The sequence below is a fragment of the Bufo bufo genome, chromosome 9 (assembly GCF_905171765.1).
Source record: "Bufo bufo chromosome 9, aBufBuf1.1, whole genome shotgun sequence".
In the NCBI taxonomy this organism is placed as follows: domain Eukaryota; kingdom Metazoa; phylum Chordata; class Amphibia; order Anura; family Bufonidae; genus Bufo; species Bufo bufo.
This window is the reverse complement of record NC_053397.1, coordinates 178,126,309-178,146,156: the sequence shown is the minus strand read 5'-3', so window position 1 is coordinate 178,146,156 and position 19,848 is coordinate 178,126,309. Positions and strand designations below refer to the sequence as shown.

The window sequence follows — 19,848 nt, the reverse complement described above, 5'->3', positions numbered from 1 at the left end:
AACGAAACGGAGTGCACCAAAATGCATTCCGTTCCATTTGGTTGCGTTCCCATCGAGGACAGAAAAACACTGCAATCGTTTTTCTGTCCGGCATGGGATGTGGAGCAAGACGGATCCGTCATGACACACAACATAAGTCAATGGTGTCGGATTGGTTTTTTTGGACTCACAATGGTTTTAGTGCCGGATCTGTCATGGCTATTTTAGACATAATACAACTGGATCTGTTAATAACGGATGCAGACGGTTGTATTATCATGACGGAAGCATTTTTGCTGATCCATGACAGATCCAGCAAAAATGCTGGTGTGAAAGAAGCCTAATGTGGGCCAACTTAACTTCTGGTATATCCTAGAGATTTTAGAATGCTGTGGGGGTAGACGTGCAAGAATAATTTCAGCGGGGATCAGGTAAGTATAACTCTTTGGTTTCAGGGGCCATACTGCAGGAACTTGTTATAAAGTAATTTTTACCGGAAAATCCCTTTAAAGGGCTTCTGTCACCCCACTAAAGTGTTTTTTTTTTTTTTTTGGGCTAGTTAAATTAGTTATATAGCGATATGTGAAAATATAATTGTGTTCCTTACTTTGATCCAGCAGTTTATTCAAAAAACGAAGTTTTATCATATGCAAATTCGGTCTCTACCAGCAAGTAGGGCGGCTACTTGCTGGTAGCTGCTGCAGAAATCCGCCCCCTCCTCTTGTTGATTGACAGGGCCAGCCGGGATCTCCTCCTCTGGCCAGCCCTGTCGGCATTTCAAAAATCGCGCGCCTGTGTTGAATCGGCGCAGGCGCTCTGAGATGAGGAGGCTCGTCTCCTCAGAATTCCCTCAGTGCGCCTGCGCCGATGACATCACCGAAATAGAAGACGTCATCGGCGCAGGCGCACTGAGGGAATTCTGAGGAGACGAGCCTCCTCATCTCAGAGCGCCTGCGCCGATTCAACACAGGCGCGCGATTTTTGAAATGCCGACAGGGCCGGCCGGAGGAGGAGATCCCGGCTGGCCCTGTCAATCAACAAGAGGAGGGGGCGGATTTCTGCAGCAGCTACCAGCAAGTAGCCGCCCTACTTGCTGGTAGAGACCGAATTTGCATATGATAAAACTTCGTTTTTTGAATAAACTGCTGGATCAAAGTAAGAAACACTATTATATTTTCATATATCGCTATATAACTAATTTAACTAGCCCAAAAAAAAAAAATCACTTTAGTGGGGTGACACAAGCCCTTTAAGCTCCTATTACAATGCACGATATTCAGGAAAATTACTGGGAACAAGTCTTCATAGGAGCGCTCATTCCTGATATCCGGCCTGTATAATTGTGCCGCTGATCATCCGATAAACAAGGAATCACTTTTTTACATATTTAATCAGGATGAAAGATGTACAGTTATCGTCAGCACATCTCCCTGTGTAATGAGAGATGGGCTACTGATAATCAATATAACTAAATGAAGGAACTAAAAGTGCTAGTGATCATTCCTCCCTAGTCAATTTGCATCGGCCGCAAACGAGTGCCAATCGACATATTATTATTTTTTTTGTAGCCCCTTGAAATAGGGCGATGTAACAATGCGGCCTTCAGACCAAAAATAAAATATAAATAAAAAAGTTATCCGTTACGTTGTTGCTATAATGTCGGCGTTGCAGATCCCCGTGTGAAGTGGGCTCAATTCACAATAAGCATCAGAATGAAAGTAAAGGTGATCACGCTGCCTAGATCCACAATGACATCAGAAAATAAGGATTTATTATACTCACAATGAGGACGGTAAAATAAGCATTGAATAAAATGTATCCACATAAGAGAAAACCGCCCACCTTATGTGGATACATTTTATTCAGTGCTCATTTTACCATCCTCATTGTGAGTATAATAAATCCTTATTTTGTATGGTGATTCTGGCGGTACTTCACTATGTCTGCCTACTTTTGAAATTTCGCAGTAAACGGTTGTGGTGAAGATTTTCAGACCGTGGAGGATTTCGATGTTTGGCGGTGTCCAAGACAAGTGGGAAAGTTCGGCAATTTTCTGATGTCATTGTTGATCTAGGCAGCGCGATCACCTTTACTTTTATTCTCAGGCCAAAAAAACTTGCGCAGCCCTGCTTTAGTCCATATTGGCCGTTACTTAAATGTTCAAGTGAATCCAGGCGATGAACGAAAGATCATTTTGGGAAACTTCTTTCAAAGAAAGATCTTTCATTCACAAACTATCTTTGAATGAAAGATCTTTCGTCCGACTATCAGACGAAAGTATTGAACACGGCTGACTTCTTTTTCAGACAATAGTGATCTGTCATCAGTCGGCCAAAATGATTGTTTGTTGTTAAATTTCAACCAGCGAGCTTCCTTTTAGTTGAAATCGTCTGTTTTGGTCAACTTTAGACTAATGTGTATGGCCACCTTTAGGCTCAATTCACACCTGAGCGTTCTGAAAGGAGCGCTCTGTATGCGCGATTGTACGGACGTTTACAAGCGCGCATACAGAGACAAGTGTGCACACATTGTCGCGCGTTCCCGAAAGTCTATGTACGGGAACGCGCGACAAGCGCCCAAAAAAACGCTCCTGTACTTGTGTGAGCGTCGGGCGTTTTACAGCGCGATCGTACGCGCTGTAAAACGCCCAGGTGAGAACCATTCCCATAGGGAAGCATTGGTTTCTCCTTGTTGAGCGTTTTACAGCGCGTAGGAACGCGCTGTAAAACGCTCAGGTGTGAATTGAGCCTTAGACATCTAGAGATAAAAGATTGGTCTGGTAGGAGGTGGAGGGAAACTGATGCCTCCTGGAGAGCTGTTAATAGCTGTTCCCCAACAGCTCTCGTCATAAACTTACTAGATATACTGGATTGATCAAAGGATTTATTTTGACTGCCATAAGTCAAGATAAAATTGTCTTGTGTCTCGTGCATTTTTTCTTTTGCTTTCTTCTAGATCAACATTTCAGGTCCAGTAAGCTGAACAGGATGAATATATGTTACAGACAATAGGGGTCATTTATGATTAGATATAGGCCAGTTTGTCGCAGATTCGGTCGCAAAGGGGATTTGCGGCCGAATCTGCAACTTTTTTCCTATCCACGCCACATACAGTGAGGAACAGAAGTATTTGAACACCCTACTATTTTGCAAGTTCTCCCACTTAGAAATCAAGGAGGGGTCTGAAATTTAAATTGTAGGTGTGTTCCCACTCTGAGAGACAGAATAAAATAAAAAAAATCAGGAAATCACATTGTATGATTTTTAAAGAATTTATTTGTCTTGCACTGCTGAACATAAGTATTTAAACACCTGAGAAAATCAGTGTTAATATTTGGTACAGAAGCCTTTGTTTGCAATTACAGAGGTCAAACGTTTCCTGTAGTTCTTGACCAGGTTTGCACACACTGCAACAGGGATTTTGGCCCACTCCTCCACACAGATCTCTAGATCTGTCAGGTTTCGGGGTTGTCGCTGAGCAACACAGAGTTTCTATTGAATTTAGGTCTTGAGACTGGCTAGGCCACTCCAGAACCTTGATATGCTTCCTAAGGAGCCACATCTTGGTTATCCTGGCTGTGTGCTTCGGGTCGTTGTCATGTTGGAAGACCCAGCCACGACCCATCTTCAATGCTCTGACTGAGGAAAGGAGGTTGTTGCTCAAAATTTCCCAATAAATGGCCCCATTCATCCTCTCCTTAATACAGTGCAGTCGTCCTGTCCCCTTCGCAGAAAAGCACCCCCAAAGCATGATGTTACCACCCCCATGCTTCACAGTAGGGATGGTGTTCTTGGGATTCAACTCATCCTTCTTTTTCCTCCAAACACGACGAGTGAAGTTTAGACCAAAAAGTTCTACTTTGGTCTCATCTGACCACATGACTTTCTCCCATGCCTCCTCTGGATCATCCAGATGGTCACTGGCAAACTTCAGACGGGCCTGGACATGTGATGACTTGAGCAGGGGAACCTTCCGTGCAATGCATGATTTGAAACCATGACGGCGTAGTGTTCTACCGACAGTAACCTTTGAAACTGTGGTCCCAGCTCTCTTCATGTCATTGACCAGCTCCTCCCTTGGAGTTCTGGGATGATTCCTCACCTTTCTTTTCATCAGTGATACCCCACAAGGTGAGATCTTGCATGGAGCCCCAGTCCGAGGGAGACTGACAGTCGTCTTTAGCCTCTTCCATTTTCTAACAATTGCTCCAACAGTTGATCTATTTTCACCAAGCTGCTTTGGAATTGCACCGTAGCCCTTTCCAGCTTTGTGGAGGTCCACAATTTTGTCTCTGGTATCTTTTGACAGCTCTTTGGTCTTGCCCATGGTAGTAGTTGGCGTCTGACTGACTGTGGGGTGGACAGGTGTCTTTAAAGAGCTCAGACAGGTGCTACTAAGTTAGATTAATGAGTGGAGTAGAGGTGGACTTTTTAAAGGCACAGTAACAGGTCTTTGAGAGCCAGAATTCTTGCTGTTTCTCAGGTGTTCAAATACTTATGTTCAGCAGTGCAAGACAAATACATTCTTTAAAAATCATACAATGTGATTTCCAGATTTTTTTTTTTAAATCCTGTCTCTCAGAGTGGGAATGCACCTACAATGTGAATTTCAGACCCCTCCATGATTTCTAAGTGGGAGAACTTGCAAAATTGCAGGGTGTTCAAATACTTCTGTTCCTCACTGTACGTCAGTTCTAAAAAAAAAAGGGACATGGTGCGGAATGATTCCTCTTTATATCAGTAAAAGAAAAGTTGCATTCAACTGGAACAAAGCCTGGGCAATGTGGTGTGTTGTGTCTTAGATTGGATACATAGGGGTCATTTATTATTAGATATACGCCACTTTTTGGCATACATCTGTCACAGATTTGCGGCTGATTCTGTGATTTTTCCCCACTCATGCCAGGTCTAAAAAAGGGGGCATGGCAAGAAAGGGGGTGGTCCAGCCGGCCTATCTGATTTATCATTTTTTAAGCTTGTTTTAGGCATATACATTATCTAAATTTACACCAGCAAGGGAACTGGCGTAGATTTAGACCGGCGCCTCTACATAACTTAGGCACATCAAGCACCAGCGCAGGGGTATTAAGACCAGTGTGTAAAACCCTGGTCTTAATAAATGACCCCATCTGTTTCTATAGTTGAGATGTGGTCCTTACACAATCGTCGTTGATTCCTACACTTGTCTTATTATTTAAACTGAGTTTAGCCAGAGGTGGAGCCTAGTTTATTAGTGTACAGACCATGTTTAGTGTCTGACAAACTATGTGAAGTCATAGTAACATAGTATATAAGGCCGAAAAAAGATATTTGCCCATCCAGTTAGGCCTGTTATCCTGCAAGTTGATCCAGAGGAAGGCAAAAAAAACTGTGAGGTAGAAGCCAATTTTTCTCACTTAAGGGAAAAAAATGACTTCCCGACTCCAATCAGGCAATCGGAATAACTCCCTGGATGAACGACCCCTCTCTACTAGCTATAGCCTGTAATATATTACACTCCAGAAATACATCCAGGTCCCGCTTGAACTCTTTTAGTGAACTCACCATCACCACCTCCTCAGGCAGAGAGTTCCATAGTCTCACTGCTCTTACCGTAAAGAGTCCTCTTCTATGTTTGTGTACAAACCTTCTTTCCTTCAGGCGCAGAGGATGTCCCCTCGTCACAGTCCTGAGGATAAATAGATGGGAGAGATCTCTGTACTGACCCCTGATATATTTATACATAGTTGTTAGATCTCCCATCAGTCATCTTTTTTCTAAAGTGAATAACCCTAATGTTGATAATCTTTCAGGGTACTGTAGTCCACCCATTCCAGTTATTAATTTAGTTGCCCTCCTCTGAACCCTCTCCAGCTCTGCTATGTCTGACTTGTTCACAGGAGCCCAGAACTGTACACAGTACTCCATGTGTGGTCTGACTAGTGATTTGTAAAGTGGTAGGACTATGTTCTCATCACGGGCATCTATGCCCATTTTGATGCAACCCATTATCTTATTGGCCTTGGAAGCAGCTGCCTGACACTGGTTTCTACAGCTTAGTTTGCTGTTCACCAAAATTCCTAGGTCCTTTTCCATGTCAGTGTTACCCAGTGTTTTACCTTTTAGTATGTACTAGTGACTTGCATTATTCCTTCCCATGTGCATAACCTTACATTTGTCAGTGTTAAACCTCATCTGCCACTTCTCTGCCCAAGCCTCTAATCTATCCAGATCGCTCTGTAGTAGTATACTGTCCTCTTCAGTGTTAATTTACACAGTTTAGGGTCATCTGCTAAAATTGATATTTTACTGTGCAAGCCTTCTACAAGATCAATAATAAATATATTAAAGAGAATAGGGCCCAATACTGACCATTGAGGTACTCCGCTAGTGACAGTGACCCAATCTGAGTGTGTACCATTAATAACCACCCTCTGTTTTCTATCATTGAGACAGTTACTTACCCACATACAGACATTTTCTCCCAGTCCGAGCATTCTCATTTTATATACTAACCTTTTATGTGGTACAGTGTCAAATGCTTTGGAGAAGTCCAGATATACAACATCCATTGATTCGCCGCTGTCAAGTCTAGAACTTGCCTCCTCATAGAAACTGATTAAATTCGTTTGACATGACCGATCCCTCATGAAGAAAAAAAGGACAATGCAACAGCACCCTGCATATCAGATAAAGTACAATAATGCCATAGTCACAAAAAATATTATAGAGCTAATGCTATGCTTATTTATAAACTGAGATGCTTGGCAAATGCATTTTGTACAAAACCATCTGAGCCTGTCTGCCGAACGTCAAGGCGATCTCTGTAAGATGGGTCCTAACACTAAATATTACCTGTTATGCGCCATAAAGTTCAGGAAGTGTTGGATCCACATGCATGCTGGGTCCACTCTGCATTTTACCATTTTTGGTGCCATAATGGCCTCCATTACTTACAAGGGATGCAGGTACCAACATGCATGCCGAGCACACTCCATACCTTTCCTTGTGCTAGACAGCTTCCAATGAATGTAGTCAGAGCAGGCCATACTGAGACTAATTAAAATTAGCCTATGGGGCAGACAGGCTAATCAGGAGTGCACGACTCACTGGAGTGCCACATCTGCAAAGAAAAGGGGGTTAGTGCACCTGCGCATTGGGATATGCTGACTAACCCCCTTTTCTTTGTGATCCCTCATGAAGTCATGCTGATATGGTGTTATCTGCTTATTTTCATTGAGGTGCTCCAAGATAGCATCTCTTAGAAAACCTTCAAACAGTTTACCCACGACAGATGTTAAACTTACCGGTCTATAGTTTCTAGGCTCTGTTTTTGGACCCTTTTTGAATATTGGTACTACATTTGCTATGCGCCAATCCTGTGGAACACTCCCTGTCAGTATAGAGTCCTTAAATATCATAAATTAGGGTCTGACTATGACATTACTTGATTCTCTTAGGATACGGGTGTGTGTGCCATCTGGTCCTGGCGATTTGTCTATTTTAATCTTTTTAAGTCACTGTTGTACTTCTTCTTCGGTCAGACAGGGCACTTTTAATGGGGAATTAACATTTACATTCTGCATTTCATTTGACAGTTTATTTTCTTCAGTGAATACAGTGGAGAAAAGAATATTTCACAGTTTTGCTTTCTCCTCATCACTCTGTAGAGGGCCGACACCTTCAGATTTATACTTTTTACCATTTATATAATTGAAGAACATTTTAGGGTTAGTTTTGCTCTCTTTGGCAATTAATCTCTCGGTCTCTAGTTTGGCTGCTTTTATTTGTTTTTTACATATTCTATTTTTTTCCTTATAGTTTTTCGTTGCTTCCTTGCTACCCTCCTGTTTTAGTGATTTTAATGCTTTCTTTTTGTCATTTGTTGATTTCTTCACAGTTCTATTTATCCACATAGTTTTTTTCTTGTTCCTTAACCTTTTATTCCCCTCACAATTAGATTTTAGGATGCTTTTAAAAATATCCCATTTTGTGGCTGTATTTTTTTTTTTTTTTTTAGGACTTTGTCCCAGTTAGTTAGGCCTATAGGCCATAGGCCTAACTAACTGGGACAAAGTCCTCAAAAATAAAAATACAGCCACAAAATGGGATATTTTTTATCTTAGTTGGCTAAGTTGGCTAAATTTAGCTTTTTTGAAGTTTGGTATTTTTGTTCCTCCCTGAATAAACACTCTTTTGAATAATGATTGGAAGGTTATTACTTTATGGTCACTATTTCCCAGGTGCCCCCCAACCAGCACATCTGTTGTTCTGTCAGGTCTATTGGTTATACTAGTCGGGTCCTGAACCAGTTGGGAAAGGTAATTGTCTTTGGTTATTGCCAAGAACCTGTTTCCTGGTACAGGTTTAAGTTTCCCAGTCTATATCTGTGTAGTTGAAGTCCCCATAATAACGACCTCATTATGATTTGCTGCCTCTTCTATCTCGTTTAGTAGTAGATTTTCTGTGAACTCTGGTATATTAGGTGGTTTATAATAAACTCCTATTAGTATTTTATTATTGTTTTTGCCTCCATGTATTTCTACCCACAGTGACTCCACATGTTCATGTCCCTATATTTTACTTATTAAACCTTCTTCCTAGGTGGTCTGAGATTAGATTTCTTTTTATGCATGAAAGTCATTTCCTTGAGGGTCTGGGCAAACAAACTGCTTTTCATAATGTAGGTAATCAGGTAAACTGCATTTGACCGAAAAAATTTAGCTGTCACTCGGTCCCAGCCACACTATTCAGGGATGAACTGAAGCTGTGGATCACTCATGGTCACCTAAGATGATATCCAAAACTGATATCTATTAAAAAGGGGTTGTCCGGGTTCATAGTTTCACTTTTTGAATTGAATTACTAAAATAAATTAACTTTTCGATGATATTCTGATTTATGGAGATGCACCTGTATAGTGACTCACAGGTGACATCTCCACTGTTTTGAGTGGTTTAGTTTCCCTTTCTTCCCCATTTCATCCAGACCATCATGGGGCATATTTTCTTTGACAATGTGCCAAAAACTGGCATGCCTGCTTTGCATCACATTTACCAACTATTTTACATACTTTTCTAAGCTTTTTACGCCACACTCGCCAAGGGGGCATCGCTTCAAAGGAAAGGGACATGGCAAAAATGTGCTTTCATGTTCCAAAAAAATGCACCAAAATGTTGGCACATTTTTGGTATTTTACTAAAAGTAGGCTAACTTATAGGTACCGTAGGATTACTTTAGACCTTTTTTGTTACAGACAAATTGTTTCCGCACAGGCTGAATTCCGCTGTAAATCTGGCGCAGGATTTACATTACAAATTTGTAAAGCTCCATGCACCATTATAGTAAATTTGTCTAATGTTAAGACTGTGATTCATATTCTTAGACAATATTAGGCTACTTTCACACTTGCGTTTACATTTTCAGGTATTGAGATCTGTCATAGGATCTCAATAACGGAGAAAAACGTTTTTTCCCCATTCGTTGTCAATGGGGAAAAAACCTAACTGAACGGAATGCTTCAAAATGCATTCCGTTCCATTTGGTTGCGTTTCCATACCAGAGAGCAAACCGCAGCATGCTGCAGTTTTCTTTCCGTCCTGAGATGAGGAGCAAAACGGATACGGCATGACCCACAATGCAAGTCAATAGAGACGGATCCATTTTCTCAGACACAATAGAAAATGGATCCGTCTCCTATTGACTTTCCATGGTGTTCATGACGGATCTGTCTTGGCTATGTTAAAGATGATACATCCGGATCCGTTTATAACGGATGGAGATGATCGAATTATGGGTAACGGAAGCGTTTTTGCTGATCCCTGCCGGATCAGGAAAAAATGAAAGTGTGAAAGTAGGCTGAGTAAGTCTGCCCAACGCTAATATGGAGACATCCACGGCAGGCACATGATCTATTTTGGCACCAGCTTTGGCTGTAGCACACTGTTTTGGTGTCATTCACTTGGCAGCAAGGCTGATGTATATCCACTTCTGCATACAGAATAGTGCGGGTATCTATGGTTGGCTCATGCTATTTTGGTAGTGTCTGAGGCTGGAGCATGCTGTTTTCGTGGCATGGTGCATGTTTTTATGGGTTGATCTGTTGATAGTGGTAGCAGTGTATTTAGTTTTTTGTTGGCATCTGTTTTTTGGTGGCACAATGCTATGTTGGCATGTGTAGCTGGAACACACAGTTATGGGGACATCTATGGCTGACACATGATGTTATGGGAGCCATCTGTAGCTGATAGCTCAGCTAAAAGTAGCTTTCTTGCCAGAAATGTCTGACAACCCATGCCTTAAGGAATATTCACTCATGACGAGAAGGATAGTTTATAACAGGGGTATAAAACCCGGCTGGATATATGGGCTGCATGTAGAAAAAAAATTCCATTTGATGGCTGCATTCATTTCAAAAACATTGCAAAATTAGCTCCAGTAGTTATAATGCCCACCGTAGTAGCCCCAGTATTTATAAAGACCCCTTGTAATGCTCCCAGTGTTTATAATGCCCCCGCAGTGCCTCCCTTTAGCACTATCCCTGTGCAATTATAAACCACCTCATAGTGCCGCCTGTATTATAATGCCCCCTTGTAGTTCCCCCTGTATTATAATGCCCCCTTGTAGTGCCCCCTGTATTAAATGCCCCCTTGTAGTTCCCCCTGTATTATAATGCCCCCTTGTAGTGCCCCCTGTATTATAATGCCCTGTAATGGAGTTCTACAGCCTTATAGGCTTCAGGTCTAGTGGCTGATCGGTGGGGCCCACTGTAAGCTTTTGTCCCCCCAGAGGCAGTCCAGCCGCCGCCTCATCTCGCCTCATGCTCATCTTGCCTCGCGGCAGATGCGGGCTTCAGATAATTGCCTCAGGGGCCACATGTTTGAGACCCCTGGTTTATAATAACACTATGACTTGTATACACACCTCCATTGTACATACAACAATATAATGAATTACCCTCCCCATCTGATGATGGTGAACTCTTGTAACCCAGTCTGCGGCTCTTACTCCGAGTTTTCTCCAGTCCAGGATGTTTGCACAGTATAAACTTCAGTCTTAAGATCCTATCTGTAGTAAATACGGTTTATTTGACTAACGTGGTGAGTACAGTAATCCAAAGCTCTTAGCTTCCATAGAGGAATAATAGATGAGGATCGGTTTTGTCTGGAGTGTAATTGTATGTCTCCTTTATTTCCATAATTGTCACACTCCTCAAATTTCACTATGAGCCAAATTTAGGAGCAGACACTCTTCGTCCGCTCCAGCAATATGTCATTAATGCCACATGTCCCCTGGCAGCAGCAGAAGTCAGTGCATCTGTGTGCACCAGTTACATGAAGTAGGCTGCAAGTCTTCTCCAAAGGGTTAATACCTGAAGCTGTATGCGTGTTCGTACGTCTGAGCCCTGACATTTCATGATGCTGATTACTGAGCCTTATTCTCAGATTTCACTGCAATCACTGTACAGTATACACCTCCCTCTGGGATAGTTGTACATCCCTATATAGCTCATTACTTCAGCAGTGTCTACAATTAACTCTCTGGCAGAAGAAAGGACAATGAAGCTGACACGAGTAACAGAAATGCAGTTGCGTAGTTAGATATATATACCTGCATGTAACATTACATAGAGCAGATATTCAGCGGCGGGGGGGGATTTATGTAATGGTCATTGTTATTCCTTTTGTCCTCTCCCACCCAAGGTTTGATGACCTATCCTCAGGAGAAGTCATCAATATCAGATCGACTGCAGTTTGATCCTGCCGATCAGGAACCAGGCATCAGAACTACACAGCTCCATCCACTATGTAGTGGTCGTGCATGGTTACTGCAGATCCCTACTTACCTAGGTCCCATGCAGTTGAGCTCCTAGGATCCCTTGATCTGTTGTCTCTGGTCTGACACTGTTAATTTTCCATTCCTCTATATAAATATCAATATCTAACCCCGCATCCCTGCCAGTTACCTGTTCTGCAGTAGCTCTGGAGCTGTTAGCTCCGTCCATCGTGGACGTTACTGGTTACTGCAGCGCCGCTGTTCAGTGGGAGCAGTGCTGCTGTAACTAGAGCAGTGCTGCTGTAACTGTGTCCAATACAAAGTGGATGGATCTGTCTATGTCTGCAGCCGGAGTTACTCGGGAACAGCTGATCGACAAGGGTGCTGGGTGTCAGACCCCTACCATTAAGATATTGATCGCCTATCCCGAGGATAGGACATCAATATAAAAATCATGGACAAACCCTTTAAAGGATTGGATGCAACCAATTAAAATGTGTTCTATTATAAAACCTGCTTAATGTCCAGTAATTATATCCTGTCACTGATTGCTTCATTTTCCATCTATTCTACATTGCATGTGGCCATGTTCAAACTTGAAAAAATGCTGTAAGATTTTAGCACCTAGATCCTGGCAGTCCCACCACCAATGCATGTGAATAATTTTTTATACCCTGTTCCAGAAATTAATGAGTACAATATGCTGAGTGCGATGGCGATAATAAATTCCACAGCATGTTCATTATTGCGGCAGATTCCTCTCAGAAAAGCTGCAAATTAGCTCCACCGAATTCTATGGGGGGTAATCCGCTTGCCGATCCAGTATTTTTGGCATGCTTACAATGCTGCTTGAATTTTTTTTTCTATGCTTCTTTGTTAGATGCCCCAGTGTCTCCATTATAGGGATAGCAGCCGCACTTACTCCACAGCAATACCTTCCTCATGCATAAGTATGTCACAACTACTCTGCTTTAGCTACAGGTTTTATTAGCCATAAGGGTATCCTCAAGCATAAAATCCGCCCATCAGCCGCCTTCCATTGATTTACCAATGTACCATAAGGAAACTACTAAATTAGATTGTCGTCAGATCCCGCCAAGATTGATTGAATTCCCCATCAGCTCTCTGATCATCACTGATGGTGTTCTCTGGTTACTCATACTGGTTTTATACCCACCTAAATCCATAATCAAATGTCTAAGAATGAATGGTGCTCTATGTGCAGTAGTCCTTTTGTTTTAATATCCTGCCCCTCACCAGGAGCCTTTTCTTTACGTCGGGATCTTGGTTGCGTAAACGTCCGTTTCATTCACCTTGTTCTATGACTTGGAATTGTTATCAGTAACACAATAGGTGTTTGTCAAGTCTCCGAGCCAACTGACCAGCTTGACATTTTCTTGTGTTTTCTTTGGCAAAGTCTCGTAGAGTCAATTACGGGACAATCTATCCTTCCCTTTTAATAATTGGGAAAGCAAACAGCCTCTGCGGGTGTATTGTTCTCTTCATCATGGATTGTTGCCGGATACCCAAATTGCTTTTTAGATGGAACACAAAGAGAATGACGTTTGTTTGTTTTTACTAACGGCTGTAGACCAGGAAGGAGATCCGGTTGGTGCTCTTTTGGGGCGTGGATCTTATTAATATGGACAGGTTGTGTAGACATAGGAATATGGGTAGGAACATGTGTCTGGAAGTTTAATGTTCACTCCATGTTCTTTTGCATCCTACTTTTAAGTGGCTGTTTCTCATCAAAAGCTATATTGTCATTAATTGTATATGTAACCGGCGTCTAAATTAAACATTGCCCTTGGTAACATAAATATTTGACATACGAAGGCCTGGTTTTTACTGTTTTATTGTAGGACATGTGTTGCACCACAGTCTAGAGTTTGCCGAAAGGCTCCAAGGGTAACCATGAGGAATTGTGATTTCCTCCGGCTGCTATTCACTAACTGCACATAGCTTCTGCTTAGATCAGGAGCATTTCTGATAATAAAAGTATATGAGTGAATTGCAGATAATTGTATATGAATTTTTGCACTAGAAATAAGGGTTTTCCAGAGAAAGGGACCTTTTGTCCATTGACTGTGTCTGTCTAGTATTTTGGCTGCATTCACTTAAATAAGAATGAGTTACAATACCAGACACAATCCATGGACAAGAACTGCAATAAAAAAAAAACAAAAAAAAAACATGTTCTCCAGATTTCCCAACCAAGAATCAATCTAATCTAAGTGATTTATTTGTATATTGTGATATACAGGACATCCACAATGCATAGTTCTATAATCTCCACCCCACCTCTGTTCCAAATTCTGTGTCTGAAATGGATCTGTTCCTTCCCCAAACTAACTGCTCCTTCTCCTTCCAAGCTGTGTTCCTTTCACAGTCCCAGTCCTGGTTTTTACCTCCCCTATCGTGGCCCTGGCCTTTCTGCTCCCCATCCTATCCCAATCCTGGTCCCTCCATCCTCATGCCAACATTGAACTTTCCATCCCCATATCAGCCTTGGTCAATTCCACCTTATCCTGGCCCTGGTCCTTTCCATCCCCCTCCCCATCCGTGCCCTGGTCCTTTCCATCTCCCTCCCCATCCGTGCCCTGGTCCTTTCCATCTCCCTCCCCATCCGTGCCCTGGTCCTTTCCATCTCCCTCCCCATCCGTGCCCTGGTCCTTTCCATCCCCCTCCCCATCCGTGCCCTGGTCCTTTCCATCTCCCTCCCCATCCGTGCCCTGGTCCTTTCCATCCCCCTCCCCATCCGTGCCCTGGTCCTTTCCATCCCCCTCCCCATCCGTGCCCTGATCCTTTCCATCCCCCTCCCCATCCGTGCCCTGGTCCTTTCCATCTCCTTCCCCATCCGTGCCCTGGTCCTTTCCATCTCCCTCCCCATCCGTGCCCTGGTCCTTTCCATCTCCCTCCCCATCCGTGCCCTGGTCCTTTCCATCCCCCTCCCCATCCGTGCCCTGGTCCTTTCCATCCCCCTCCCCATCCGTGCCCTGGTCCTTTCCATCCCCCTCCCCATCCGTGCCCTGGTCCTTTCCATCTCCCTCCCCATCCGTGCCCTGGTCCTTTCCATCTCCCTCCCCATCCGTGCCCTGGTCCTTTCCATCTCCCTCCCCATCCGTGCCCTGGTCCTTTCCATCTCCCCCCCCCCCCCCCCAACCGTGCCCTGGTCCTTTCCATCTCCCTCCCCATCCCGGCCCTGGTCCTTTCCATCTCCCTCCCCATCCCGGCCCTGGTCCTCCTGTTACTGTGTCTGGTAAAACTTGATGTGGCCACTTTTCTCTTGTGGTCATAGGGAGTTTTGCAGACTGACCCTTGTGATTAATTTCTTGATGCATGGAAACCCTTTAAGAGAACATGAGCAGCAACTAATTACTTTACCGTGCTTACATCAATTAATAATTTATGTTGTCTGTAGGACCACCCTTATAATTTATTTGCAGTTAAATTTTGCAGCCATTGGCCACCCCAGGTGGGCACTGTGTGGTCCTACCTTTTTGCCTCTTTATAAAATGTTTGCTTTATATTGTTATGTTATTAATTCTTCCTTATTACTGATCTCTTTTTAGATCTGGGACATGAGTGATGATGAAGTGATCTAGTGGAAAAGATTCCCCATGGTTGTTGTGTGCAATAAATATCATCAACATCCAGCTTTTCGTTTCCTGGCTGCTAATAAGTGGAACTATTTCATTTTGTCTTTCTATTAAAGAGGCATTGTGTTAACGGGTTATTCTTACTATTAAAATGAGTATTCCAGGATTTTAATATTGATGGCATAGCAGTGCTGCAGTAACCAGCTTCATCCTCTACACAGTCGATGTAGCTGTTTAGTTTTGAGGCCGGACCTACTCTACAGGGTGTCAGACCCCTGCCAGTCAGATATTGATGGCCTATCCTGAGGATAGGCTATCAATATTAAAATCCTGAAATACGCCTTTTAAATCACAATGTGGTTATTTTCTATTTGATTTATTTTACATGTTATAACAGATCAGATCTACTTTTACGGTAACTCCAGATTCCATATTTAAATGAGTTCTCCAAAAATTGCTTTTTTCAGGAATAGTCCAGCTTGTGTATTGACCGTGTCTTGTGTTGCAGCATTCAAGTAAATGGGGCCAGTGTCAGACTGGGCTGTCTAGGGCACACTAGTAAAATTTATTTTGGGGGCCCACCATACGGATACATCCAAATATTACCTCCTCACACAGCAGCAGACAGCAGCAAGACGCTAGAAGATGGTTAATTATGGGGTCCTTGAAGCAACTTTGAGAACACCGGTCCCTGGGAAAGGAGGGCACTGGCTGTCCTGCCTTTGTACCTATAAGTCATCTCTATAATAATGTGTCTATAATAATAAACTGGGTAATTTCCTAAGTAGTCTACCCAGTTTTTTTTATATCAACATAAGCTGGTTGAGGTGCTGTACACTACCGATCTATATGTAGTGCAGTAAGTCTACTGTGTCATGTGCCACTTGCGCAGGGGGTGGAAGACAAGGGGCCCACCTTGCGCAGGGGCCCACCGGGGGATTCACCTGTACCCCTGTGGGCCAGTCCAAGCCTGAATGGGCTGAGCTGCAGTACCAGACACAGTCCATGGACAAGTGTGTTTTTGGAAACTCGATGCTGGACAACCCCTTTAATGAGATCAAACCTTTTTGCTTCTTTTTCTCCATGTAAATATATATTTACAAATTTAAAAAAAATCAATATATATGTATAAAAATATATAAAAAACCATAGGAAACAAAGTATACATACAAAGCAACCCTATGCTAGTAATATGCAATACCCTGATCCCAGCATATCAGTCATATCCTAGAACATATTACAAAGCTTTTTATGAATGATAAAACAGCCATATATCACCCATGAATGGTCATATATCACTGATGAACAGTAATGGGCAGAGGTGCGTTACAATATAATACATTATGTTTACATATGTAAGTGCTATAGTTTAAATTCACAGAGTGAGCAGTAATATTGTTAAATGATATTCTGCAGTGCAGCTATTTAGCAGTTTAATTGAAAATGTTGAACTCTCTTGTTACATCAAAGGTCTTATTTGATGGTTTCTTGGCCATAGACATAGACGGTAATTATTTGATCATATGAAAATCTGTGTTTAAATTTCAACAATAAAAACCCTTAGGTATGGTCCCATTTTTGTTGTTGTTTGTAAAGCAATTACAGAGAAGATATTCTCTGATTGTTTTTACAAAAAACATTGTTCCACACGTAAACTTACACTCGAGATTTGCTTGTATTGATCATTGATGGTCAGTGTAAGCAGTCTATTTTGGGTTATCCGGACTTCAAATGGATGAGCAATCCATGGGATAATCTGGTCACACACAGTTAATATCACCAACCATTCCCATTTTATTAAGGTGTATCCATATAAATGGCCCACCCTGTAGATGTGGCCTATCCTAAGGCTGGTGGGTTCAAACGATACATCTAATGTGTATGGCCAGCCCATAAGATTTAGTTACAGGTAACTTCTTTACTTTCCTTTAAAGGACATTAACCCTATTACCGTAGTTATTTTCAGTAGAAAATGAAGTCTATATAATTCATTTAATCTATGATCTACTTAGTTACTTTAAAACCTTTAAAATATTGGATCATTTATCTTAATAACTATGTCTGTGGCCAACAAGTTAACGTGTTATTAAGCAGCAAAAAAATAATAATGACACTGTGATTACACCAGATGTATGTTGGGCTTTTTGTTTTTCTTAGTTTCCTATGGCCCCTTTTGCCTTAGTCTGTGTTAATTTTTGTATCGAAGGCTGCGTTTGGAACTTTAGATTTTATTGAAAGAAAAGGCCTAAATGCAGAGCTATTTCCCCCCCACCCCTCAAGACAACACAAACCTTGATGGAACCCAACCATTACAAGTCAGTTGCGTCAGTTGGGTGCTATTGGCTTTAATGCATAACATATGACCAGATCTTGTAATATTGCATGTAACAGCGTCTTTATGGTTGGGGTGGGTGTGTGCCTATGGGCCATCAGTGATCGCGAGCCAAAACCAGAAGTGGAGCCTACACAGAGATGAGGAAGATTGGTTTTGGCTTACAATCACTGATAGAAATCACTGACCAAATCACTGAAGTGTGAACTAGGCCTAAAGGTACAGCCATATGTTCAGGTTTTCTGATTCAGATTTGAATATTGGGAGTGAATCATAAAAGTAGAGAAGGATAGATACTACTGTTCCTGTTAGTTTAATTTATTGGCTTCCAAAACTGCATCAGGAAACCTGACTGTGTGGCCACAGCCTAAAAGCTCTGCAATTCTAGACCAGTTCATGATCAAGATATAGTGGTGATCGATGCACACCCATCCACTGAACTTGGATTATTACAATGTGATCATTTTACATTATTAAGAATGTGTTGTCTTTTCGAGGGAATATGTCAGCCCCAAAACACCCCCTAAATAGTCTAAGTGGTGTATAGTGTAAGCCAAGGATGTTCAACCTGTGGCCCTCCAGCTGTTCTAAAACTACAACTCCCATCATGCCCTGCTGTAGGCTGATAGCTGTAGGCTGTCCAGGCATGCTGGGAGTTGTAGTTTTACAACAGCTGGAGGGCCACAGGTTGGGCATCCCTGGTGTAAGCAATGCTGAGTCCAGTCATGTAATTTTTGTCTTCATACTCGCTTGTGTTCTGACGCCGTGCTTCCACAAACCAGCAGTAAAATACATTGGGAGGACTCCACTTTGAGTCCTCTCCATTATGTGTGTGAGCGCAGGAGTCCTCGCAGTGCATTTTGCTGGTTTGTGGGAACACAAGTGAGTATAACGATAAAAATTACCTAATCGGACTCAGCATCACTTACACTATGCACCGCTTACTCTAGTTTGGGGGGAATTTCGGAGCTGACAAATTCCCTTTAAAGGGGTTTTCCCACAGTCCTCATCAGTGATAAATGTTTCCATCGACCCTTTAGACATTGAATGGATCAGCATGGCACAAGCTGGACTGCTACACCATTCAAACTCCTTTTCACTGCGGGGAAGAGGAACACGGGGGGGCAAGATACCAGCATAATCTAGCCATAGACATGATACACCGGGCTTTATATAGTCACCGTTACTGACGAGTCCAAAATTCAGAATAGTGCCACTGACAGCAATAAGGTGAGAAGTTAGGAAGAAATATCTATGTAGATATGATTAATGCCGGAGTCCGGGGTGCTGATATATGAATTTCCTTTCCATGTTAGGGAAATAAAATACATGTAACGATCATCAGCTTTCCAGTGTGAGGACCTTGCCAAACAGCAGCCCATATCTCAGCATCCAGGACCTCTGTGAGTGCATGGGAAGCAATCAGTAAGGGGTATCGTGAATACATTCTCAGATTTGGAATGGAGTTAGGCTTCAAAGGAGTTTTCCAGGGTAATCGTTTTCGCTTGTAAAAAAAAAAAGAGGATGCAATGGGTTAACGACCGCAAATAATCATTACTCCACACATCGATCTCCCACCGCTGCCATTCCAGCGCTACTCCAGTCCCTGCTCATCACTTTCTGGTCCCAGGCTCCAGACACACAAAACTTGAACTGTGCACTTGTTCTATCACAAAGGTTAATGTAAAAAAGGTTGTCCAGTTTAGACAGCCTCTTTGTTTTAAAGTGTAACAATTTTTTTAATTTTTTTTGTAATGTGTAGGGGCAGTGATAATGACCATTTTTGTAATATACTTTTAATTACTGAAATCGAACATTTGTATTAGAAAAATAGCTGTAAAGTGGCCCATTTTGAGCCTTAGCAACGCTCCTCTGTCTTCTGTTTACATAACAGTCAGTGTAGCAAGTCTCCACTGTTATGTAAACAGAAGACAGAGGAGCGTTGCTAAGGCTCAAAATTGGCCACTTTACAGCTATTTTTCTAATGGAAATGTACGATTTCAGTAATTAAAGTATAGTACAAAAAATTGTCATTATCACTGCCCCTACACATTACAAAAATAAAAAAAAGACTGACAGTTACACTTTAAGGCCCCTATTACATGAGCGAGTTTTCCGCACGGGTGCAATGCGTGATGTGAACACATAGCACCCGCACTGAATCCTGACCCATTCATTTCAATGG

The 19,848-nt window shown here is 42.3% G+C and overlaps 1 protein-coding gene across 1 annotated transcript in view; it reads left to right on the top strand.

The window, feature by feature from the left end:
- Positions 1-19,398, top strand: part of ATG7 (autophagy related 7) — a 297,775-nt gene extending 278,377 nt beyond the window's left edge. The window contains exon 19 of the mRNA XM_040406900.1: positions 15,305-19,398. Within this exon, the coding sequence (XP_040262834.1) occupies positions 15,305-15,337 (33 nt within the window). The 3' untranslated portion in view covers positions 15,338-19,398. The remainder of the gene's footprint in view (positions 1-15,304) is intronic.
- The last annotated feature ends 450 nt before the right edge of the window (positions 19,399-19,848 follow it).